This window comes from Tenrec ecaudatus, chromosome 2 (assembly GCF_050624435.1).
Source record: "Tenrec ecaudatus isolate mTenEca1 chromosome 2, mTenEca1.hap1, whole genome shotgun sequence".
NCBI classification, from domain to species: Eukaryota; Metazoa; Chordata; class Mammalia; order Afrosoricida; family Tenrecidae; genus Tenrec; species Tenrec ecaudatus.
This window is the reverse complement of record NC_134531.1, coordinates 158,758,538-158,780,315: the sequence shown is the minus strand read 5'-3', so window position 1 is coordinate 158,780,315 and position 21,778 is coordinate 158,758,538. Positions and strand designations below refer to the sequence as shown.

At 48.5% G+C, this 21,778-nt stretch overlaps 1 protein-coding gene across 2 annotated transcripts in view; it reads left to right on the top strand.

The window, feature by feature from the left end:
• Positions 1-21,778, top strand: part of PDE6A (phosphodiesterase 6A) — an 89,324-nt gene that overhangs the window by 44,727 nt on the left and 22,819 nt on the right. For both annotated transcript variants that reach the window (XM_075543157.1, XM_075543156.1), the window contains 9 exons: positions 2,678-2,725; positions 10,231-10,380; positions 10,813-10,956; positions 13,218-13,283; positions 13,456-13,602; positions 16,788-16,895; positions 19,039-19,148; positions 20,842-20,929; positions 21,068-21,168. In XM_075543157.1, coding sequence (XP_075399272.1) covers positions 2,678-2,725; positions 10,231-10,380; positions 10,813-10,956; positions 13,218-13,283; positions 13,456-13,602; positions 16,788-16,895; positions 19,039-19,148; positions 20,842-20,929; positions 21,068-21,168 — 962 coding nt within the window. The remainder of the gene's footprint in view (positions 1-2,677; positions 2,726-10,230; positions 10,381-10,812; positions 10,957-13,217; positions 13,284-13,455; positions 13,603-16,787; positions 16,896-19,038; positions 19,149-20,841; positions 20,930-21,067; positions 21,169-21,778) is intronic.

The following is a 21,778-nucleotide window of genomic DNA, read 5'->3' as shown; positions in this document are numbered from 1 at the left end:
GATACCAAGGGCTCAAGTAGAAAGCAAATGTTTTGAGAATGATGATGGCAACAAATGTACAAATGTGCTTGACACACAGATGTATGTATGGATTGTGATGAGAGTTTTACAAGCCCCCAATAAAATGATTCTTTTAATGCTAAAAACAATAACAACAACAACAACCCACCAACCTTTTGTTTAGCACCTGAGTCTTACCCAGGGCCTTCATAGGACATGTGGCCCCTCCCCTAAAACCACACCCATTTCCACTGATGGATTTGTAGTGTCCTTACTGTGTTTCTGAAGCTGTGAATCTGTACAGGAGGAGATAGCCTTGTCTTCCCCCAAGGACTAATTCATGGTTTGAATTGCTGACCTTGGGCTCGCAGTGCAATGTTCACCTGACTGACTGTATTGACTAGGAGTCCTACATGCCATACAAGCAACTCACTGCCATCGAGCCAATGCTGAGTCACAGTGACCCTGTGGTGGCTCTGCCCCGTGGGTTTCCGAGACTAACTCTTTACAGGAGTAGAAAGCCCCATCTTTCTCTCAATAGGCCATATTTTTAAAATACAGACACACCTCCACCACCAAAACCACGGCCATCGAGTCAATTCTGACCTACACTGATCCTCTCAGTCAGGGTGAGCTGCCCCTCTGCATTTCCAAGACTAAAACTCTTTATGGGAGTAGAAAGCTCCATCTTTCTTCTGTGGATCAGCTGGTGGCTTTGAACTGCTGACCACGTACTTAGCGATCCAACTCATAACCACTGTGCCACCAGAGTTCCCTGATGTGCCATATATCTACTCTCCCCAAACAAACTCACTGCTACCAGGTTTTCAGGTTGATGTGCATCTCAACAAAGCCAAAGCAGCAAATTATACACACACACACACACACAACCCACTACTGTGATTGCCACTGAGTGCTTACACAGATGGGCAAGCTCTAGTGCAGGAGGGGGGAGGCACCAAGTACATTCACTCGATTAGTGCTCATGACACCTTTAACAAATGTGTTTAGAGAGGAGGACCAGGGCTCAGGTTTGAGAACCACTGAAAGGACGTTGTGATTGATGGTAAGCAGAGATGAGCGGGAGGAAGAGGCCAGCCTAATCTCAGGCTGGAGGGATCGTGTGGCATCAGGTTCGGACGTAAGATGACAAGGTCAGTTCCAGGCCAGATGAGTTTGGAAGCTTTTACAAGAGCACATGTCTGGCAGTTAGTGCTGTGGGGAGAGAGGTGATGGGAGACGGAGCTTAGGACAATATGAGGGCCAACGGATCGTGAGTGTGTGTGAAATCACAGGGGGGCGGCGTGAGAAATGGAGTGTCGGTAGAATATGCACTGGAGGATGCTCGCATGTCAAGCTCGTGAGGAGGAGGGGCATGTGTGGTGGAGAATCAGGAGTGTTGGAGGCATGTGGAACACCAGGAGAAGGCAGTGCCATGGAAACCAAGGAAGTAGAAAGTTTCTGCCCAAAGGGAGAGAACCAAATGCAACAGCATGATCGATTGATTGATTGATTGATTGATAAGGTACAGACTGCCCTCCCGGCCCTCACTGGGTTTAGCCACCAGGAGGCTGATGGTGGCCCTCCCAAGAGCCAATTAGGTGGTGGGATGAAAGCAAACACCATGGTGTTGTCTGATGTTGGGTGGATGAGTCAGGAGCAGGGACAGAGCACAGAGGAGAGGAGGAAGCTGGGGTGGTTACTATGGGGACCACGCGGGGACAAGGGAAGTTTCCTTTTTAAGGATGGGAGAGACGGAAGGGAAAGGGCCCTCGGAGAGGTGAAAGGAGATGTCTGAGCTGGCAACCCTGAAGCTTGTTGGAAGCAAGGCCAGGCGACGGGGTGTGTCGGGGCTGCTGGGCACTCCTCCACCAGGAGGAGGACAACTCATCCTCTGAGACCAGAGACCACAGGGCAGTCAGGGCCTCTGTGAGCCTGAATGAAGGCAGTGTGCGTAGTAAAGAAGGGTGCCCTTGCTGGATGGAGGAGTGGCGAAAGGTCAACAGCAGGGCCCCACAGAGTGCGGGCTGGGTTTCGGCTGCTCCTCAGCTGGATGCCCTTGCGCCGTGCGCAGCCCCCACCGCCGGACCCCGCGGCCCTATGGCAGCATCAGATTAGTACCTTCCATGGTCCAGTTTTACAAAAGGGAATCAGATGATTCATAACCAGAACTACAAGCCTTGAACTTCTTATTCTCCTCAGGGTTTATGCGCCAAGGAAGTAACCCCATCTTGCTAAAACAAGCAAATCCCACATGTAACCGATTCAAAACGTTTAGAATAGAATTATATATTAATAAGGTAGCATTATTAATATCTACAACATAATATCTACATAATCATATCTATACTGTTAATTAGACACAACCCAAATGACAAGCTAGAGACAACGCAACAAAATGGGATTAGCTGTACAGCTAATAATCATGACCAAACATAACCTTAACTTTCTCAGAGATAGGGAACACTTGCAAAGGAAGCAAATGGCCAGAAGTAATGTTCTTAAAGTGTTCTTTATCTGCCTGATGGCCTCTGTGAACAATATATCTGATGAAAGCAATGAGATTGCCCCTGGCAGGGACACTGCGCCTCAGAGAACAGCCGAGCTGCCTCGAGCTGCCTCCCGGGGTGAGCTCTGGGGGCAAATCCCAGCATCCTTCTCCCTTCTTGCCTTTCAGATCTGCAACATCATGAACGCGCCTGCTGAGGACTTCTTTGCCTTCCAGGTAAGTCCCTTTCTAATTGTTCGCCTGGTGACATGACTACTTTTCACCCACAATAGCTATTAGAGGACATTAGAACCTGACCACTTACAGAAAAATAGTCAGCCCAAGTGAAAACAGGAGCAACGTGCCGGTTAAAGTAGGACACAAGGCTCCATGGTCTCGGGGTCCCTGATTGGAACACATTATTACTGAGCCGGCGGCTAACTCAAAGGTTGGAGGTTCAGGTTCACCAGAGAAACCTTGCAAGAAAGCTCTGACAAACCAACCATCACAACCTTACTCTAAACACACAGGGCAACGGGGGAGGGGGGGCAGGGCGGGGGAGTGGATTTAATGGCAACTGGTTTATCCAGCTTTGACTTCCCGCCCCCTTTCTCAGTCTCAGTGTGCGAGCTGTCCTCTCCCCAGGCATCACCTCCCGCCAGGGTCTTCTCAGCCCCTTAATGACAAGCTCACCTAATGATAAGCTCACCTGCCACCACCTCCACGAAATCTTTCCTGATTCTCCTAGAGGAGATATGATTTCTAGCTCTTTAGAATTTTCATGAGACATTGCTTAAAATTCCATTAGATTTCATTTTTACTCAGATGTGGGGAACCCTGTTACTGCCAAGTATCATTTGGATATTTATAACACCATCCGTGGAGCACACTGGTCAAGTGTTTAATGAACTCCCCCAAGGTCATGGCTACCAGAACCTCTGGTGGTGTGGGGGTGACACGTGGTCAGGAGCTCTGGTGGTGTGGGGGTGACACGTGGTCCGAAGTTTGAAGTCACCAGCAGCCCTGCAGGAGAAAGACTGGACTTTCGACCCTGTCAACACAGGGGACACCCAGAGGCCGCTATGAGTCAGCCTTGCCTGGATGGCCGTGAGGGTTGAGAATAACGGCTGGAAAGGCTTTGCCCTAGTGAGACATGTGCTTGGCTGATCTGGAGGACTTGCAGTTTTACATGACTTCAAAAAGCCCTCAAACTCACTGTCATCCAGCTCACTCCAACTCATAGCGACTCTGCGGGACAGGCTAGAATTGCCTGTAGGTTTCAACTGTTTTTTAAAATGTTGTATTGACATATAATTTGTTGCGGGTTTGAATAAATGACAGCCACTATAATGTCTTGATAATTTAGATGAGTCTTTATTCGGTTATAATCAGACTGCTAGAATCTAAAAGCAATTCTTTGATTGCAGTCCCAAGTTCACATTTCAGTTCATCTTTAAGGACAAAAAACTCATTTATCACCTGTCTAGGGTTCAAGCAAGCATGAACAGAACAGAAAGTAAAATTAATGGATTAATTGTAACTTCAAGAAGAGTAAGCATGCATTACAAGGTACATTTCTTTTCATAAAAGAAACAATACCAAAAGTGATTATAACATCCTGATTACAATCACAAAATTATAACATCCTGATTACAATTACAAAATTATACTGTAACATCCTGGTGATCATGACAAGATTAACTACACCATGCAGATCACAACATCCAAGGGAACAATATTGATCAGAACAAACGATACGTTGAAGAATAGTCACAACTAATTGTAGTGTCCGGAACCTGGGAACATGGGAGTCCATTCCAAAATTACTCACCAGCCGAGACTTTCCCGAGAACGGGCAGGTCAGCTAGCAGTCAACTTTCTGAGATGGGAGAGAACAGGCAAGTTACTTAGCAGCTTACAAAAATGGAGTTTCCCCCCCCAGAAGAATTTATTTCAAAGGACAGCATTGAATCTGCAGCTCCGGGAGGGGGACATATCTGATCGGAGCACATGGGAGCAGATGAAGGGGGAGGAGGAGAGAGTGGAGCACATCCTGGCCCACCAGGTCTTGAGGACAATGACCCCAAATAGAGCAGCCAGTCCACAGAGAGGACCACATGGCCACCCCCACTATGAGACATGGCGCCCCTCACTGACCATAGCCCTAAAGGGGACCACACCGGAGACACAGTGTGGGAATTGCACCTGATCGGATCCCGCCACACCGAGGCAAAACACTAAGGGGGTGCAACAGAACAGCAAGGGAATGGAGCAGTGAGGTTCCCAGAGAATGCTGAAGGTGGACTTTGGGGCCAGGGCGTGGTGCCCCAACAGACTGAACTGGAAAACACTCCTAAAGGCCAACAAATAATCCTTGAACTAACTACAAGTTTTTCTTTCTTGTGTGTGTGGGTTTTTTTTGTCAGTGGTTTGTTGTTGTTTTGTTGTATATTGTTGCTTGGTTTTGCTCTGTCTTGTTTTTGTGCATGTTTCTATCCGCAGGTCTGTCTAAATAAGATAGGCTAGATGTACAGTCTGGAGGAGAAAACAATGAGAACGACAGTTCCTGGGGGGACATGGGAGAGGGGGAGGTGGGAGGAAAGGAAGTGGTGTTAACAAACCCAGGGACAAGGGAACAACAAGTGATCCAAATTGGTGGTGAGGAGGGTGTGGGAGGCCTGGTAGGGCATGATCAAGGGTAATGTAACCAAGAGGAATTGCTGAAACCCAGGTATGGACTGAGCATGATAGTGGGACAGGAGGGAAGTCAAAGGAAATAGAGGAAAGAGCTGGGAGGCAAAGGGCATTTATAAACGTCTAGATAAAGGCATGTACAAATGCAAAAACATTTATATATGAGGACGGGGAAATAGATCTATGTGCATATATTTATAGGTTTAGTATTAAGGTAGCAGAAGGACATTGGGCCTCCACTCAAGTACTCCCTCAATGTAAGAATACTTTCTTCTATTAAATTGGTATTCTATTATGCTCACCTTCCCGACACAACTGTTGAAGACAAAGGGGGTAAATAAGCAAATGTGGTGAAGAAAGCTGATGGTGCCCGACTATCAAAAGATATAGCATCTGGGGTCTTAGAGGCTTAAAGGTAAACAAGCGGCCATCGAGCTCAGAAGCAACAAAGCCCACATGGGAGAAGCATACCAGCCTACGTGATCACAAGGTGCTGAAGGGATCAGTTCAGTTATTAGGCATCAAAGAACAAAAAATCATATCATTGTGTGCTCACCTCCATGATACAATCGCTCAAGAAAAATGGGTGCATAAGCAAATGTGGTGAAGAAAGCTGATGGTGCCCAGCTATCAAAAGATATAGTGTCTGGGGTCTTAAAGGGTTGAAAGTAAACAAGTGGCCATCTAGCTCAGAAGCAACAAAGCCCACATGGAAGAAGCACACCAGCTTGTGTGATCACGAGGTGTTGAAGAGATCAGGTATCAGGTGTTGAAGAGATCAGGTATCAGGCATCATAAGAACAAAAATCTTACCATAGTGAATGAGGGAAGGAATGCGGAGTGGAGACCCAAAGCCCATCTGTAGGCCACTGGACATCCCCTTACAGAAGGGTCTCAAGGAGGAGATAAGCCAGTCAGGGTTTGATGCAGCAACGATGAAAAATACAACTTTCCTTGAGTTACTAAATGCTTCCTCCCCCACCCCCGACCCCACAATCACGATCCCAATTCTACCTTGCAAGTCTGGCTAGACCAGAGGATGTACACTGGTACAGATAGGAACTGGAAATACAGGGAATCCAGGGTGGATGATCCCTTCAGGACCAGTGGTGTGAGTGGTGATACTGGAAGGGTAGAGGGAGGGTGGGATGGAAAACAGGGAACCGATTACAAGGATCTATATGTGACCTCTTCCCTGGGGGACGGAAAACAGAAAAGTGGGTGAAGGGAGATGTCGGAGAGGGCAAGATATGACAAAATAATAATTTATAAATTATCAAGGGTTCATGAGAGAGGGGGAGTAGGGAGGGAGGGGGAAAATAAGGAGCTGATGCCAGGGGCTTAAGTGGAGAGCAAATGTTTTGAGAATTATGAGGGCAATGAATGTACAAATGTGCTTTACACAATCGATATATGTATGGATTGTGATAAGAGTTGTATGAGCCCCTAATAAAATTATTAAGAAAATAAAACAAACAAACAAACAAAAATACCGGCGGCAACAAAGACAAACAAACCAAAAAATGGAATTTCTTTTGCTCGTCTGCCTCAATTCTCATTATTATGCAATTCAGTAGTTCAGTCACATCAGGAAGAATTGTACAAGCGTCACCACAATCAGTTTAGAATGTTTTCTTCATTCTTGTGCTCCTCGTTATGAGCTCCCCAGTCCCTGCCTCAACCTCCTTTGTCATACCTTCAAGGAGCCATTCGTTCTGTTACTAAGACTGTAACTCTTCACAAGAGTAGAAAGCCTCTTCTTTCTCCTGCGGGGGAGCTGGGGGTTTTGAGCTGCTGACCTTGCAGTTAGCAGCCCAACACGTAACCACTGCACTAACAAGGTTCCTATCAGGGCCAATAGGTAACATCATGATAAATGAAGAAAAGATGGAATTTGTCAAGGATTTTATTTTCCTCAGGTCCATATGCAATGCTCATGGAAGCAGCAGTAGAGAGGTCAGACCGCATTGCATTGGGTCAATCTGCTGCACTAGACCTCTTTCAAGTGTTGATAAGCAAGGATGTTACTCTGAGGACTAAGGTGCACCTGAGCGAAGTCATGGTATTTTCAATCACCTCATATGCATGTGCAGGTTGGACATTGAATAAGAAAGACTGAAGAAAAATCAGTGCATTTGTATTTTGTTGGTGAGAATATTAAGAGTACCAAGGACTGCCCAAAGAACAAACAAATCTGCCGTGGACAAAGTCCAGCCAGAGCGCTCCTTAGAGGCAAGGATGGTGAGACTGTCTCACATACTTTGGACATCTTGTCAGCATAGAATAGTACCAGTCATGTTTGGTAAAGTGGAGAGGCAGGGAAAAAGAGAAAGGCACTGTCGAGATGGACGGACACGGGCTGCAACAACGGGCTCAAACACAAGGACAATTGTGAGGACGGACGGTGCAGGACTTGGCGCTGTTTTGTTCGGTTGTGCAGTCATTATGAGTTGGAACCAACTCAACAGAAACTAACAATAGCAACATGGCCCTTGGGCCGGATGTTCCCACCTTTATACACTGAGAGAAGCTTCCTCGGGACCAAGCACGGTGCTAGATTTGGAGGCTCCCAAGGTAGACCACAGTTCATTCATGTTCATAGGGGAGAGGCCCACAAGAGAGAGCATTTAACAGGAAAGGAGCAGAGGGCCAGCAGAGGAGCTCCCTAGGGGTGGGGGGGTGGGGTGGGGGGAAGTCCTGACTGGATATGAGAGGAATCAAGGAATGTGTCTCTGGGGAAAAGATGTTTGAGCGGCCAAGAGAGGGAGAAGACTGCAGGAAAGAGATGGCTTATTGAAAGGAACTAGACTGAGACAACACATCTGAGTGAAAGATGGAGGCAAGAGTGGCAGAAGATTCTAGAGCTGCTGACCTAAGTCAAACACGCCAGGTTATGCAAAGGAATTTGCCTCTAGAACGCTAGGACTGGAGGACTCACTTATTCCAGCGTCCTTCCTCTAGTCCCACTGCACCATAAAGAGAAGTCTCCTTAAGTAAAAGGAAACAGAGGGAAGAACTAGGAGGCAAAGGGCATTTATAGAGGTCTAAATACAGGCGTGTACATATGTAACTATATTTATATATGACGATGGGAAAACAGATCTATATGAATGTATTTATAGGGCTAGTTTTAAGGCAGCAGATGGACATTGGGCCTCCACTCAAGTACTCCCTCAATACGAGAACATTTTTTTCTATTAAACTGGCATTCCATGATGCTCAGCTTCCCGACACAATCGCAAAAGACAAAGTGGGTGCATAAGCAAATGTAGTGCAGAAAGCTAATGGTGCCTGGCTATCAAAATATATAGCATCTGGGATCTTAAAGGCTTGAAGATAAATAAGCAGCCATATATCTGGGAAGCAACAAAGCCCACATGGGAGAAGCACACCAGACTGTGATTATGAGGGTCAATAGGATCAGGTAGCAGACATCCAAAAAACCAAAAATCCTATCATTGTGAATGAGGGGGAGTGTGGAGTGAAGACCCAAAGCTCATCTGTAGGCAACTGGACATCCCCTTTCAGAAGGACCACAAGGAAGACATGAGTCAGTCAGGGTGCAGTATAGCACCGATGAAACATACAACTTTCCTCTAGTTTCCTAATGCTTCCTCCCCCACACCACTATCATGATCCCAATTCTACCTTACAAATCAGGCTAGACCAGAGTATGCACATGAGTACAGATAAGAGCTGGAAACACAGGGAATCCAAGACCTAAGATAAACCCCTCAGGACCAATAATGAGAGTAGTCATACCAGGAGGGGAAGGTGGTGGAGAAAGGAGGAATCTATCACAATGATCTACATGTAATCCCCTCCCTGGGAGACAGACAACAGAAAAGTGGTTGAAGGGAGACATTGAACAGTGTAAGACATAACAAAATAATAATAATTTATAAATTATCAAGGGTTTGTGAGGGAGGGAAGGTGGGGAAGGGAGAGGAAAAAATGAGGAGCTCATACCAAGGGTTCAAGTAGAAAGAAAATGTTTTGAGAATGATGTTGGCAACAAAAGTACAAATGTGCTTGATACAATGGATGTATGTATGGATTGTGATGAGAGTTGTACGAGCCCCCAATAAAATGATTTTTTTTCAAAAGAGAAGTCTCCTCTAGAACTCCCCACATGACAGTGGAATGGCTTCTTCACCCTCTCCCCAGGGCCCCTACCCCAAGAGTAGGAGCACCCCAAAGGCATTCCGTACCTTATTTGCCTTGATTTCCCAGCTTCTAGTTCTACTTCTGACACAATGTAGATGTTTGGTAAAGCAATGTGGAAAAGCCTAGAAATGTTCGAGTCCAGTTGTCCCCACTTTATAAAGGAAGGCCGTGAACCTCAAAGAGATGGGGACGGCTCAACCAGGGCTTCTGGTAATCGACCAAGAACGTTTCCGTGGGCTTCCTGATCTGTCCCCGGAGACCTGTGCTCACAGGACAGGAGAACTACCCGGTCAGGGCTCCCAGGCTTTTCATCTACCCAGATGCTGACTGAGACTGCTTTCTCCAGTGGAGCAGCTGGTGGGGTTAAACCGAGGGCATTTCAGTGCTTAACCGCCGGGCCACCAGCGCTCCTTTCCATTTCTGTCGCTAGATTATAAAATCGAGGCCCAAGGAGAGGAAGTGACATGCTGAAAGTAACACAGGAAGTCAGCCCAGGAAGCAAAAGGTGCAGGTTAGTAGCTAGTTGATTGACTGAAAAGTCTAAGACACCAACATCACCCTTTAAGAAGCCAGTTCCCTGAGGTTAGTGCTTCTATCTGAAAGGGAAACACTCTCTCCCTGTGTGGGCTCCTCACCATAACCCACCTCACTCCCATTGTGCCCCGTACACTGTTTAGACAACAGATAGGCTATATTCTGGGAACTCCGCTCTCATGACAGTAGGTTAGTGATCAAAACCATGCAAAATCCGACATGCTCTCTCCCCTCGCCACTTCCTCTCAACCAGCAGGCTGCTGCCAGGATCACAACAGTGTGGCACTCAACACAGCTGCCTCTGCAGCCTGGAACCCGAGAAGTCTCACCTGTCTCTTCTCTTGTAGAAAGAGCCGCTGGACGAGTCGGGGTGGAGGATAAAGAACGTCCTTTCTATGCCGATTGTGAATAAGAAGGAAGAAATTGTCGGCGTGGCCACATTTTACAATCGCAAGGATGGGAAGCCCTTTGATGAAATGGATGAGACCCTCATGGAGGTTTGGTGCACGAGGGAGGGGTGGGCTATTGCATCCAGAGGCAAGAGCTTCGTGGGGGGTCCTGCTGTGCTGTTGACCGAGTGCATGGATGGGTGGTGGACGCTCACCTGACTGAGCTACCCTTCCTCAGCCTCATAGTCCATGTTTGCCCTCTCAGTTCTGCACTGCTGGGTGCCTCCAGGGAATTCTACCTTCCCCTTTTGTGACGTTATTACTCATAAGGACACTCTGTGTGTGTGGGTGCTAGTTTATGATTTTTTTAAAGTGTGTTTACATCCATTATTTTAACTCTGCAAGGCGATCAGCACGTGGCTTATTAAGCCCCTTTGATGTATGAGAAAACAGGCGTAGAGAACGTGGCCCTTTCTTACGGAGCCGGGACCAGCGCTGACTCGTCTGCGTTCACGTCTTACTTCCTCTCTTTACTTTCAGTCGTTGGCTCAGTTCTTGGGCTGGTCTGTCCTCAATCCTGACACCTATGAGTCCATGAGCAAACTTGAGAACAGGAAGGACATTTTCCAGGACATGGTGAAATATCATGTGAAGTGTGACAATGAAGAAATCCAGAAAATCCTGGTGAGGACTTTTCTCTTTCGGTTTTTACTCTGGTAAAGACTGTGCCTTGGAAGTGTGGATAAATGAAGTCGAGATTTGAAGCTCCATGAGGGCAGGGATGGGATTTTCTCACTGTTATGTTGCTCCTGCCCAGCACAGGGATGCTGAAGATCCTCAATCCAAGCGAGATGGAGGGGTGGATGGGTGGATACATGGGTGAATGCATGCATGCAGAGATGGATGGATGGATGGATGGATGGATGGATGGGTGCATGGGTGGATGGGTGGATGGATGGGTGCATGCATGCATGCAGAGATGGATGGATGGATGGATGGATGGATGGATGGATGGGTGCATGGGTGCATGGGTGGTTGGGTGGATGTATGGGTAGCTGGATGGATGGGTGGATGCATGGATGGTGTGGTAGTTACATAATCTGGTGTCAATTGAGAGGATTATGAGTGGAGGGGTGGAGTCTGGTCTGCAAATTAAGATATAACCAATGAGGCCTCTGTGGGGGTATGGCCTTCTCCTGAGAATTCTGGGAACTCCGATATTCCTTCCTTGGAGGCAGAAGACACATTATATCTTTCTTGACCCTTGGAGACGCTCTACTGACAAGTCTCACTCCCTGGGACACATTGCAGCTGACAAGACCCATGGAACTATGATAGCGCCCTAAACTGCCACGAAGAGACCCCTGCCAGAGCTAAGATTCTTACAATGCCGCTGGATCCAAAGTCTTTCTACCCACTAGCCTGTGATCATCCTGCATTCTGTGTAATTGCATGTGTTTTGTGAGTCTAAAGCAGACTTTATAGATTGGTATCAGACATATGGGTTAATATTAGACTTATGGGCTTGGACTGGACTAGGTTGATATACTTTCTTAATGTACAAATTATCTTTTATATAAAATTCTCTCTTATACACATGAGTTTCTATGGATTTGTTTCTCAAGTCTACCTGGACTAACACAGATGGATAGAGGCATGGATAGATGGGTAGATGCATGGATGCATGGATGGGTGGGTGGACAGATGGATGCATGGGTAGATGCGTGCATGGGTGGGTGGATGGATGCTTGCATGCATGGATGCATGGATGGATGGGTGCATGCATGGATGCATGGATGCATGGGTGGACAGATGGACGCATGGGTAGATGCGTGCATGGGTGGGTGGATGCATGGATGGATGCATGGGTGGACAGATGGATGAGTGCTAGACAGTGGTACATAATGGCTACTCTGCATGGCTTGGGGAGCAGTTGTCCCTTGAAAGGTCACTCCAGTCGCAGGGCCAGACATTGGCCTGACAGCTCTGGGAATTCCATTTCTTACTCTGCTCAGGTCTGACTTGGTGCTGGGAGTGGAGTCAGTCTGCCCACAGTCCTTATTGTAAGAGGAAGTTTTATGTGACAGACCAATGGGCAATAGTCACTTTCTCAGGTTCTCCCTCCTGTGAGTGAGGCAGCTTCCTTAAAGATCCAATCAGACCGGAGAGGACTTTCAGGGTCTGTGAAGTGGAGAAGGAGTTAGATCTTAGTAGGGGCCCTCATATAGGGTCAGCGCCTTTGCAGTTTACAAGGCGATTTCACACTTCTGATCTTGTCAGATGCTTACACAGCCCAGTGGGCAGGGGAAGGATTTCTACCTTGTTCCGAGATAAGAAATCAGAAACAGGTCACTGGACCTAGATTCCACCCTCCCAGAAGGGAACATTGGATCCGGAAGAGAAGGAGCGTGCCCAGGTAACAGAGGAAGTGCGAGCAAGCGCTAGGGCCGTGCCTGTGCCTGCTGACTCCCACGCAGTGATCGTAACCATAAAACTGCCCACAGCAGGGCAATTTCATCTTCGCTCGCTATGTGCTAAGCACCGTGCTGACTGGCTCAGACACGTCATTTAATCTAGTTGGCAACATCTTTAATAAATTACCTTGCACAATCTGCTTTTAATCCACCAGTTAAAGTACTTTTATGACCGCTGCCCACAGAGGAAGAAATTGAGGCTCAGAGGCTTTAGCTAAAAATACCAGTAAGTGAGGAGCTTGCATTTGGAGGCGAGTCTCAAGCCCCGTGCTCCACGCCCAGGATCTTGAGTTCCCTGTCAAGGAGTGCTGAATGGCAGCCTGTCGGAGGTGCCCTTTCTGGTGCGAGCACCTCCGAGGCAGGAAGGAAATGGGAGTGGAGAAGTGGAGACACGGCTGGGCCTTCGACGCAGTCACAGATACATAGAGGTCGTTTCTTCTTCTCTCTCTCTGCTATTTTGCACCCTGGCAGAAAACCAGAGAGGTGTACGGGAAGGAGCCGTGGGACTGTGAGGAAGAGGAGCTGTCTGAGATCCTGGTGAGCGGACCCTCCATGTAACAGCCACAGGGTGTGCCTGACCCTCTGTCCACCAGGTCTGTCTCCCTCTGCCCAGGCCCTCTCAGCAGACCCGGTGCAGGGCCAGGGCGGGGTGGGCAGGCGAGAGACCTCGGGACACTGCACATCCACTGTCCCGACTGTCCCTTCACAGCAAGGAGAGCTGCCAGATGCAGAGAAATACGAAATCAACAGGTTCCACTTCAGCGACTTGCCCCTCTCGGAGCTGGAGCTGGTGAAGTGTGGGATCCAGATGTACTATGAGCTGAAAGTCGTGGATAAGTTCCACATTCCGCAGGAGGTGAGCGCCAAAGAAATAAACAGTGTTTACTTTCCTCTGTCGTTCTGGATTTTTAAAAAGCAGGATCCCTGAGTTACCTTCAAAAGGACATGTCCTCAGCGTCGAGGGTCGAAAGCGTCTGTCCTATTGATTATGTGAATCATTTCTGTGGACGGGGCGGTCTTGGGACAATGGGTGTCCTGTCACGGTGCTGAGGGGCTGAGCTCTGAAGGTCCTGAATGAACGGATGCAGTGGAAGCAAGCGACCTAGAGTCTCACAAGGGACTCGTTTAACATCGGGTTTAATTCTACTAACTTGACAAAAATGAGCCCTCCTCTCAACTTTAGATCAAAATTTCCCCTCAATCATGATATTATGATAATTTCAGCAATCTTATCCATCGTAATTGGGGGTTTGGGAGGCCTAAATCAAACTGAACTATAAAAAATCTCAGCTTATGCACCATTGCTCATATGGGATGAGTAGAAGCAATTGTTATTGATAATGAATCCCTTATATGCCCAAACTTACTGTTTTATATTATACATACATTATCTGATTTTTCTTCTTATTAATAATATATCTACCACAACCTCTTCCCTATCCGTAACATGAGCAAAAGACCACTAATAATAATTATACTTAGAACTAGGAGACTTACTACCTCTCAGGTTTTCTACTCAAATGACTTATTCAAGAGATAAATGAAAATGCCAGCATTATTATGCCATTCTTTCTTTTTAAAAATTATTTAAAAAATTTTAATAGATCATTTTTTATTGGGGACTCTTACAACTAAAAATCCATACATCAATTGTATCAAGCACATTTGTACATATGTTGCCATCGTCATTTCCAAAACATTTTCTTCCTTTCTTTTTTTTTATCATTTTATTAGGGGCTCATACAACTCTTATCACAATCCATACATACATCAATTGTGTAAAGCACATTTGTACATTCATTGACCTCAGAGTTCTTTTTTTATTCAATCATTTTATTCGGGGCTCATACAGCTTTTATCACAATCTATACATCCATCCATTGTGTTAAGCACATTTGTACATATGTTGCCATCAATATTTTCAAAACATTTTCTTTCTACATGAGCCCTTGGTATCTGCTCATTTTTTCACTTCCCTCCCCTACCTACTCTCCCTCATGAACCCTTGATATTTTATAAATTATTATTTTTCATGTCTTACACTGACTGCTGTCTCTGTTGTTCGTCCCCTTGGGGGATATGGGGGTGGGTCATATTTGATCATTGTGATCAGATCCCCCTTTCTCCCCCTACTCTCCCCTACTCCCTGGTATCACTACCCTATTATTGATCCTAAGTATTATACCATTTTTAATAGCAACCCTGGCTTTATTTAATTGATTTTTCTATCTATGCCTAATTTACACATCTTCCCTTATTATATTCCCTTCAACTTATCATATAAAAAGTAATATGATGAGGAGTTGATGCCAGGGGTTTAGGTGGAGAGCAAATGTTTTGAGAGTGATGAGGCCAATGAATGTACAAATGTACATACATTGATGTATGTATGAGCCCATAAGAAAATGATTAAAAATAATATGAATATTTACTTTTTCTTATACATTTTTCTTCTTACCAAAACCAACTATCCTTTTAATCTTAATACTTCCTTTAACCCCAATAATATTGATCTTAGAATAGAGGCTTAGGCCAGAGGAGCAGTGGGCTAGGTGCTGGCCTGCTTGACTGCAAGGCTGGTGGTTCCAACCTACTAGCTGCTCCAAGGGAGAAAGAGGAGGCTCTCTGTGTCTGTAAAGATTTACAGGCTCAGAAACGCGGTTCAGGGTGACCATGAGTCCCAATCGACCGGATGGCAGGAGGTGGGTTTTGTTTTTAATGCAGTTAATACAAAGGGGAAGAAATGGGTTCACCCAATTTAAACTACATACTCCCTGTAAGCATTCCTTACTAAGGTGGTTCTGTGAATCTGGGGGTGGGGGTGGGGTATGCAGGATTGACCAGACTTGTCTGGTTAAAACAGTGGCCCTCTTAGCATTGCCCAAGACAGCTGCCTCAGCACCACCTGAGGCCTGATTAGCAATGCAAATCCTCTTTCTCTCCCCTCACCTGCACACCCAGCTCCACTAGCCCTGCAGGTGATTCGGATGCACACTTAAGTTTGGGAACCTCTGAATCAAGGAAGACTTTGGTCCCCACCTGCCCTGCTTGAAGGACTGGTTGCTTCTCCAGGACACCAGTTCTGGGGACGTGGTCTGGAAGTGGCTGATAAGGCTCAGCGATGGCATAGGTGGAGTAACCCCATCCACCTTGTTTCATAGCCATGCCTGTTGGCACAGTACATGCTGCCCTTGTTAGGTGTGCTCTTCAGTCGAGTTTCAACTCACCGTGGCTCCATGGGACAGGGTAGAACCGACCCATAGGGTTTTCTAGGTTGTAATCTTTAAAATGTATATACTTATATAGTCATAAGTGAGTGGAGAAGTGGGTTAAAACATATATATATCCTCAGCTTTGTGGAATGAAACCATCAGTCATGTTGATTACATGAATCATTTCTGTGAACAGGGTATCTCAGGGCCAGTGCTCAGAGCAATGGGCATCTTGTCTTGGGTGCTGAGGGACTGAGCTCAGAAGGCCCTGACAGACACAGTGTAACAAGTGACCTAGAGGCAAACAGAGGAGCTGTTTGTAGGTTAGGTGTTGGGACCCATAGCCATAAGGTTGGCGTCTGGGGTTACATTGTTGGGCTAACCACAAGGTCAGCAGTTTGAAACCAGCAGCTGCTCCTTGGGAGACAGATGAGGCTTTCTACTCCAGAAAGAATTACAGTCTCCGAAACTCACAGGGGCAGTTCTACCCTGTTCGGTAGGGTCGCTATGAGTCGGAACCAACTCTATGGCAGTGAGTTTGGTTTCTTTCTGGGATTTTTTTTTCCTGGCCATCTAGCCAGGTGTCTCTCCCCCAGAGTGGCCAAGTAGGTCCAAACGACGCACCTTTCCGTTATCAGCGGAGTGCGTCACCGGTGCGTCACTCAGCGTGGTCCAAGAGCTCGCATAGCATTATTGCATCCATTCCTGTACCGCTGGCCCCATTCCGACCCCGGCCCCTCCCCCCCCACCGACGCTCCCACTCCCTGCCCCCTCCGGAGGGTGTGGCTGCGCTCCCTCCGGGTCTCATGCCCATGTGTTGTGTTCGCAGGCCCTGGTGCGGTTCATGTACTCGCTGAGCAAGGGCTACCGCAGGATCACCTACCACAACTGGCGGCACGGCTTCAACGTGGGCCAGACCATGTTCTCCTTGCTGGTGGTACTGCAGGGGCCTCGGGGCACGCGGCAGGGTGCAGGGTCTGGGGCTCCCACCGAGCCAGGGGACCCTGCAAGGGCAGGCACCACGGGGCAGAGGCAGGCAGCAGGGGTCCCCTTTTGGTTGTTTGCTTCTTCCAATGACACCCCAAAGAGTTAGTTGTTTCTGTTGGGGGCTGGTGGGTCGGTTCTGGCGCATAGGGACCCGGTGTGCAACAGAAGGAAGTGCCCGTTCGTGGGCCAACCTCACCACTGCCCTAGTGCTGGGCCCATTGCTGCAGCCCCCGGGCCAGTCCATCACATCGAGGGGCTTCCACGTTTGCACTGCCCCTCGACTTTACCCAGCATGGCATCCTTTGCCAGGGGCAGCCCTCCTGACGACATGCCCGGGCACATGAGACTCACCAGCCTCACCTCCCAGGGGCATTCTGACTGCCCTTCTAGCGTTGCAGATTGATGTGTTCTTCTGGCAGTCAGAGACTGCAAAGACCAGCGACGCCTGCGGAGTATCGCCCACCCGGTCCCCTGGGATAGCGCCTTCCATTTTTCCCCGGGAGCATGGAGACATACAAACATGGAGGCACACAAACATACCTCACAGCTCCTTTTGATTCTAACCAAGAGAATGATACTAGAATCATCTAACCAGTGGAACAGAACTACAATATGCCATTTTTCATTGGAAAACCTGTCAACCACATTGGCCCATGATAGGTTTTAATGGTGCGTGGTATCCTGTTATTTAAAGATTACCATACTTTATTTAAATGTATCCTGCTCTCTATTGTGGGAAAGGAAGGGTGTTTCTGAAATATTAGTGTGCATTACAAACAGTGCACAATGCTTGCCTTGGGAGGGACATAACTTGATGTATCATTTTTTTAGTAGAATGTCCAGTAAATAGCTCTCACACACATACAACATGCCTCGCATGCACAGGAAACTCATAGAGGCAGGGGTGGGGTGGTTTGCAAAAATCTTATAATGTGGGCATTTTTGCCTTAAAATATGGTATCGGTGCCAGTATTTTTGGCTCAGAGGAACTGGGAGCCTTTATTGTTCGCTTAGAGCAGTGGTTCTCAACCTTCCTCATGCCGTGACACTTTAATATAGCTCCTCATGTTGTGGTGACCCCCAACCATAAAGTTATTTTCGTTGCTACTTCATAACTGTCATTTTGCTACTGTCATGAATCGGGCAACCCCTGTGAAAGGGTCGTTCAACCCCCAAAGGGTCGTGACCCACAGGTTGAGAACCACTGACTTAGAGGTATTTCACCCTCCAGACGATGACACAAATCCCTGCCCTTGTTCAGGATCCTCCTGGCTATTCCTTCCCCTTCCAGGCTGGAATGAGCAGGTCAAAGTAGGATTCAGGCTCTGAGTCAGGAATTTTGGCCTGGCCAGCACAGAACAAGGGCCTGTTGGGATTCCTCTGATTTATGAAGGTTAGCCTCTCCTTGCCCCTTGCCTCCAACCACGAGGGAAGAGAAGAGTTAAGTAATTTGAAGAAGTCCTAGTCAATGTTTCCTCTGGCTGAGCTTAAACCGGTTAACCAGGTTGGTAAGTTTGCTTTCCCAGCCTTGCCACGCTTACAGACCTCTCTGATCCTGACAGCGGGCAAGGTTCGGAGAAATCTGCTCCCGCAGTGTGGAGACTGGGATACTGCCACCCACAGCGGGTTGGGGTGGGCGAAGGTCTCTCGGGAGGAGGGCGATCGCGGTATACGTTCAGTGGGGGGCCGCCCCAGGGTTAGCCCTGAATGTCCTACATCCTGGCAACCCTCTCAGCCTCGGGTGAACCTTTAGACCAGAGGTTCTCAACCTGTGGGTCGTGCCCCTTTGGGAGTCGAACAACCCTTTCACAGGGGTCCCCCAATTTATAACAGTAGCAAAATGACAGTTATGAAGTAGCAATGAAACTAAATTTATGGTTGGGAGGTCACCACATGAGGAACTGTATTAAAGGGTCGCAACATTCGGAAGGTCAAGAAGCCCTCTGCTCTAGACACTCTGGATCCAGGAGTAGATCCAAGATCAGATCCAGGTTTCTAAGCTCCGGGCCCTCCCCCTTCCCCTGTCCTCTTGGCCCTGCTTCCAGCCTCCACTCACAAAAAGGAGGGGCGTGCCCCTCTGCTCCTCTTTCTAGACAGGAAAGCTGAAGCGATACTTCACAGACCTGGAGGCCTTGGCCATGGTCACCGCTGCCTTCTGCCATGACATCGATCACAGAGGCACCAACAACCTCTACCAGATGAAGTGAGCCAGCCCTTACCCCCGCCCCACCCAGGGACTCACCACCCAGCTCCGAAAGGCCTCCGGTCAGACCCTGCTGGCCCAGGGAGAGTGGAACTGTCCACAGCCTCCCACTCCCTCCTGCGCTCGGGCTCCAGGCCAGCTCCTGGGAAAGAGAACCCCGCGTCTCCGAGATGCCCCCGCCTGACTGCTGGAGGACGTGCTTGACACTCGGAGGGCTGTGAGCAGCCAGGAGTGCATTCGTGAGCCTGGGTTGGCTGGGTGGCCTGAGCGTAGTCACAGGGTCCTTCTACGAGGAGAGTGGCCGGTCAGCGAGGAGGAAGATGCTGTGCTGCTGCCTTTGAGGGTGCTCTGAGTAGCCAGGGGATGCAGGCCACCTCTGCTGTTGTGAGAGGCCATCAAGTAGTTTCCATCTCTCAGCAGCCCTAAGCACTGCCCGCTCCGCCACCGTCCCCACCTTCGCTCCTATGTTGCGCCCACTGGTGCAGCCACCGTGCCAATCCATCTCATTGAGTCTTTACCTGTTTCACTGCCCCTCCACCTTTACCAAGCACGACGTCCTCTGGGCAACCGCTAGGAGCTGGACAAGGGTAGAGAGTGGATTTCCCCTAGAACCTCCAGAAGGAATGCGTCCGGGTTAGACTTCTGAGCTCCAGAGCTTTAGCATGATAAATTGATGTTGGTTTACGTCATTATGCGTTTGTACTTGGTATAGGAGCACCAATTAACTAATATAACTTCAGTCTTTCCTCCTTCTTGCCCTACTTGCTTGACTACTTGGCCAAGATATTAGTAATTGATCAAAGTTCATTCAGATAGCGTGTATTTGTGTGACCCCTAATATATATCCTATGCCAATCCTATGCCAAGCAAAGGCGGCGTTGCGGTGAGCAGCTCACAGCCCCTGTCCTCTCAGAATTGCCCTCCTGTTGGCCTCCGAGGCCCAGCCCTCGAACCATGGTCTTGTTGAACCCACATGACCACTCTGTGGCCTGGGAAGAGCAGGTACTCATGCTGTCCACACATGACGGATGAGGAGACTGAGGCTCTGTGCAGGAGTCGCAGCCTGTAAATGGTTAACCAGCACTGGGACGCATGCTTCTCTGAGTCCTCGCTAATCTCCCATGGTCCTCTGAGGCACAATGAACCACCGTGTTTGAATTTCACCTGGTGGGAGTCCAAATGGGAAGCCTACTGCTTGGCATATAGTAGGCACTCAACTGATCTTTACTGAATAACTACATGAATAAGCATGCCGTGTGTGGGACTCAGGAAGGATTGGCCTTCATACGGGGACCTTTCATACGTGCCCCCAGTGACAAGGTCTGTGTGTGGGTGGGGGGGAGGGCTGGCGACTTCAGGGAATCCCTTAACCTCTCAAGTGCATGTGGCACTGTGTAGGGGTGTGTGTGTGTGTGTGTGTGTGTGTGTGTGTGTGTGTGCGCCTTTTTCTTGAGGTGAGAGTCCACACTTCAACAGCTGCTCCACAGGGAGCCTGACCCGTAACAGGCTCAGAGTGGCTTGGGAAGAGAGCTAAAGAAGAAAAGTAGGCCATGCTGATGTCCAGTCCCCATGTTTCCACTCCAGGACTGGCCTGGCAGTGTCTCTGCCTATCAAGCTGGGCGGTGCAGGACAGGGTGAGGCCTCTCATCCCACCTTGACCGTCCCATGCCGGTCTCTTTCCCTTCCCTTGCAGATCCCAGAACCCACTGGCCAAGCTCCACGGCTCCTCCATTTTGGAAAGGCACCACTTGGAGTTTGGCAAGACCTTACTGCGAGACGAGGTAGGATGGGGCTGGCTGCGCTGACCGCGGGGTGGGTCCCCCCGGGAGCCGGTGCTGCCCTCTGGGGTGACTCTCAGGAGGTGGGCAGCTTTATTGGCAGGATCCCTTGGCACACCTCTCCTCTGGGTCTCTCTTTAGAACCTGAACATCTTCCAAAACCTCAACCGCAGGCAGCATGAGCATGCCATCCATATGATGGACATCGCCATCATAGCCACGGACCTCGCCCTCTATTTCAAGTGGGTATTTCCTCTCCTGTCGGTAGTCACCATCAAATAGCAGTGAACGCGTTTCTCCTGGGGGAAAGGGCCTGCGCTCTGCCCCAGTAGGGATCCCAGAACACTGCCGGGGCATCGGTTCTGACCCCTAGCCAGCCTATCAGTATCTCCAAGGCTGTAAATGTCTGTGGGAATGGAAAGCCTTCTCTTTCCCCATAGCATGACTGTGCGTTTGAACTGCTGACCTTGCCGTTAGCAGCCCAACGCTTACCCATGGCCACCCCAGAGCTCTTTCCGGTAACATTCACGGCCTAGGAAGCCCTCTGGGACAGTCCTACTCTGTCAGGTAGGGTCTCCGTGAACCAGGAAGGTTCGGTGGCCCGCACCAGCGTAGACTCTTTTTTACATGTGTGTGATGTACATGTTACCTCTCCCCAGAGCCCTGTGATGCAGATCTTGCTGCCGGCATTTTACAGATAGGGAAATGGAAGTCCATAGAGTTACCAAAGTCCGACAGCCCGCCACTGGCAGAGTTGGAACACAGCCTTGACTTTGTTAACCAGGCTTTGTAAATTCTCTTGCCACTGGTCATTTTGGCCTCCATCTGAAATGGCCCACAGTAGAAGGCTCA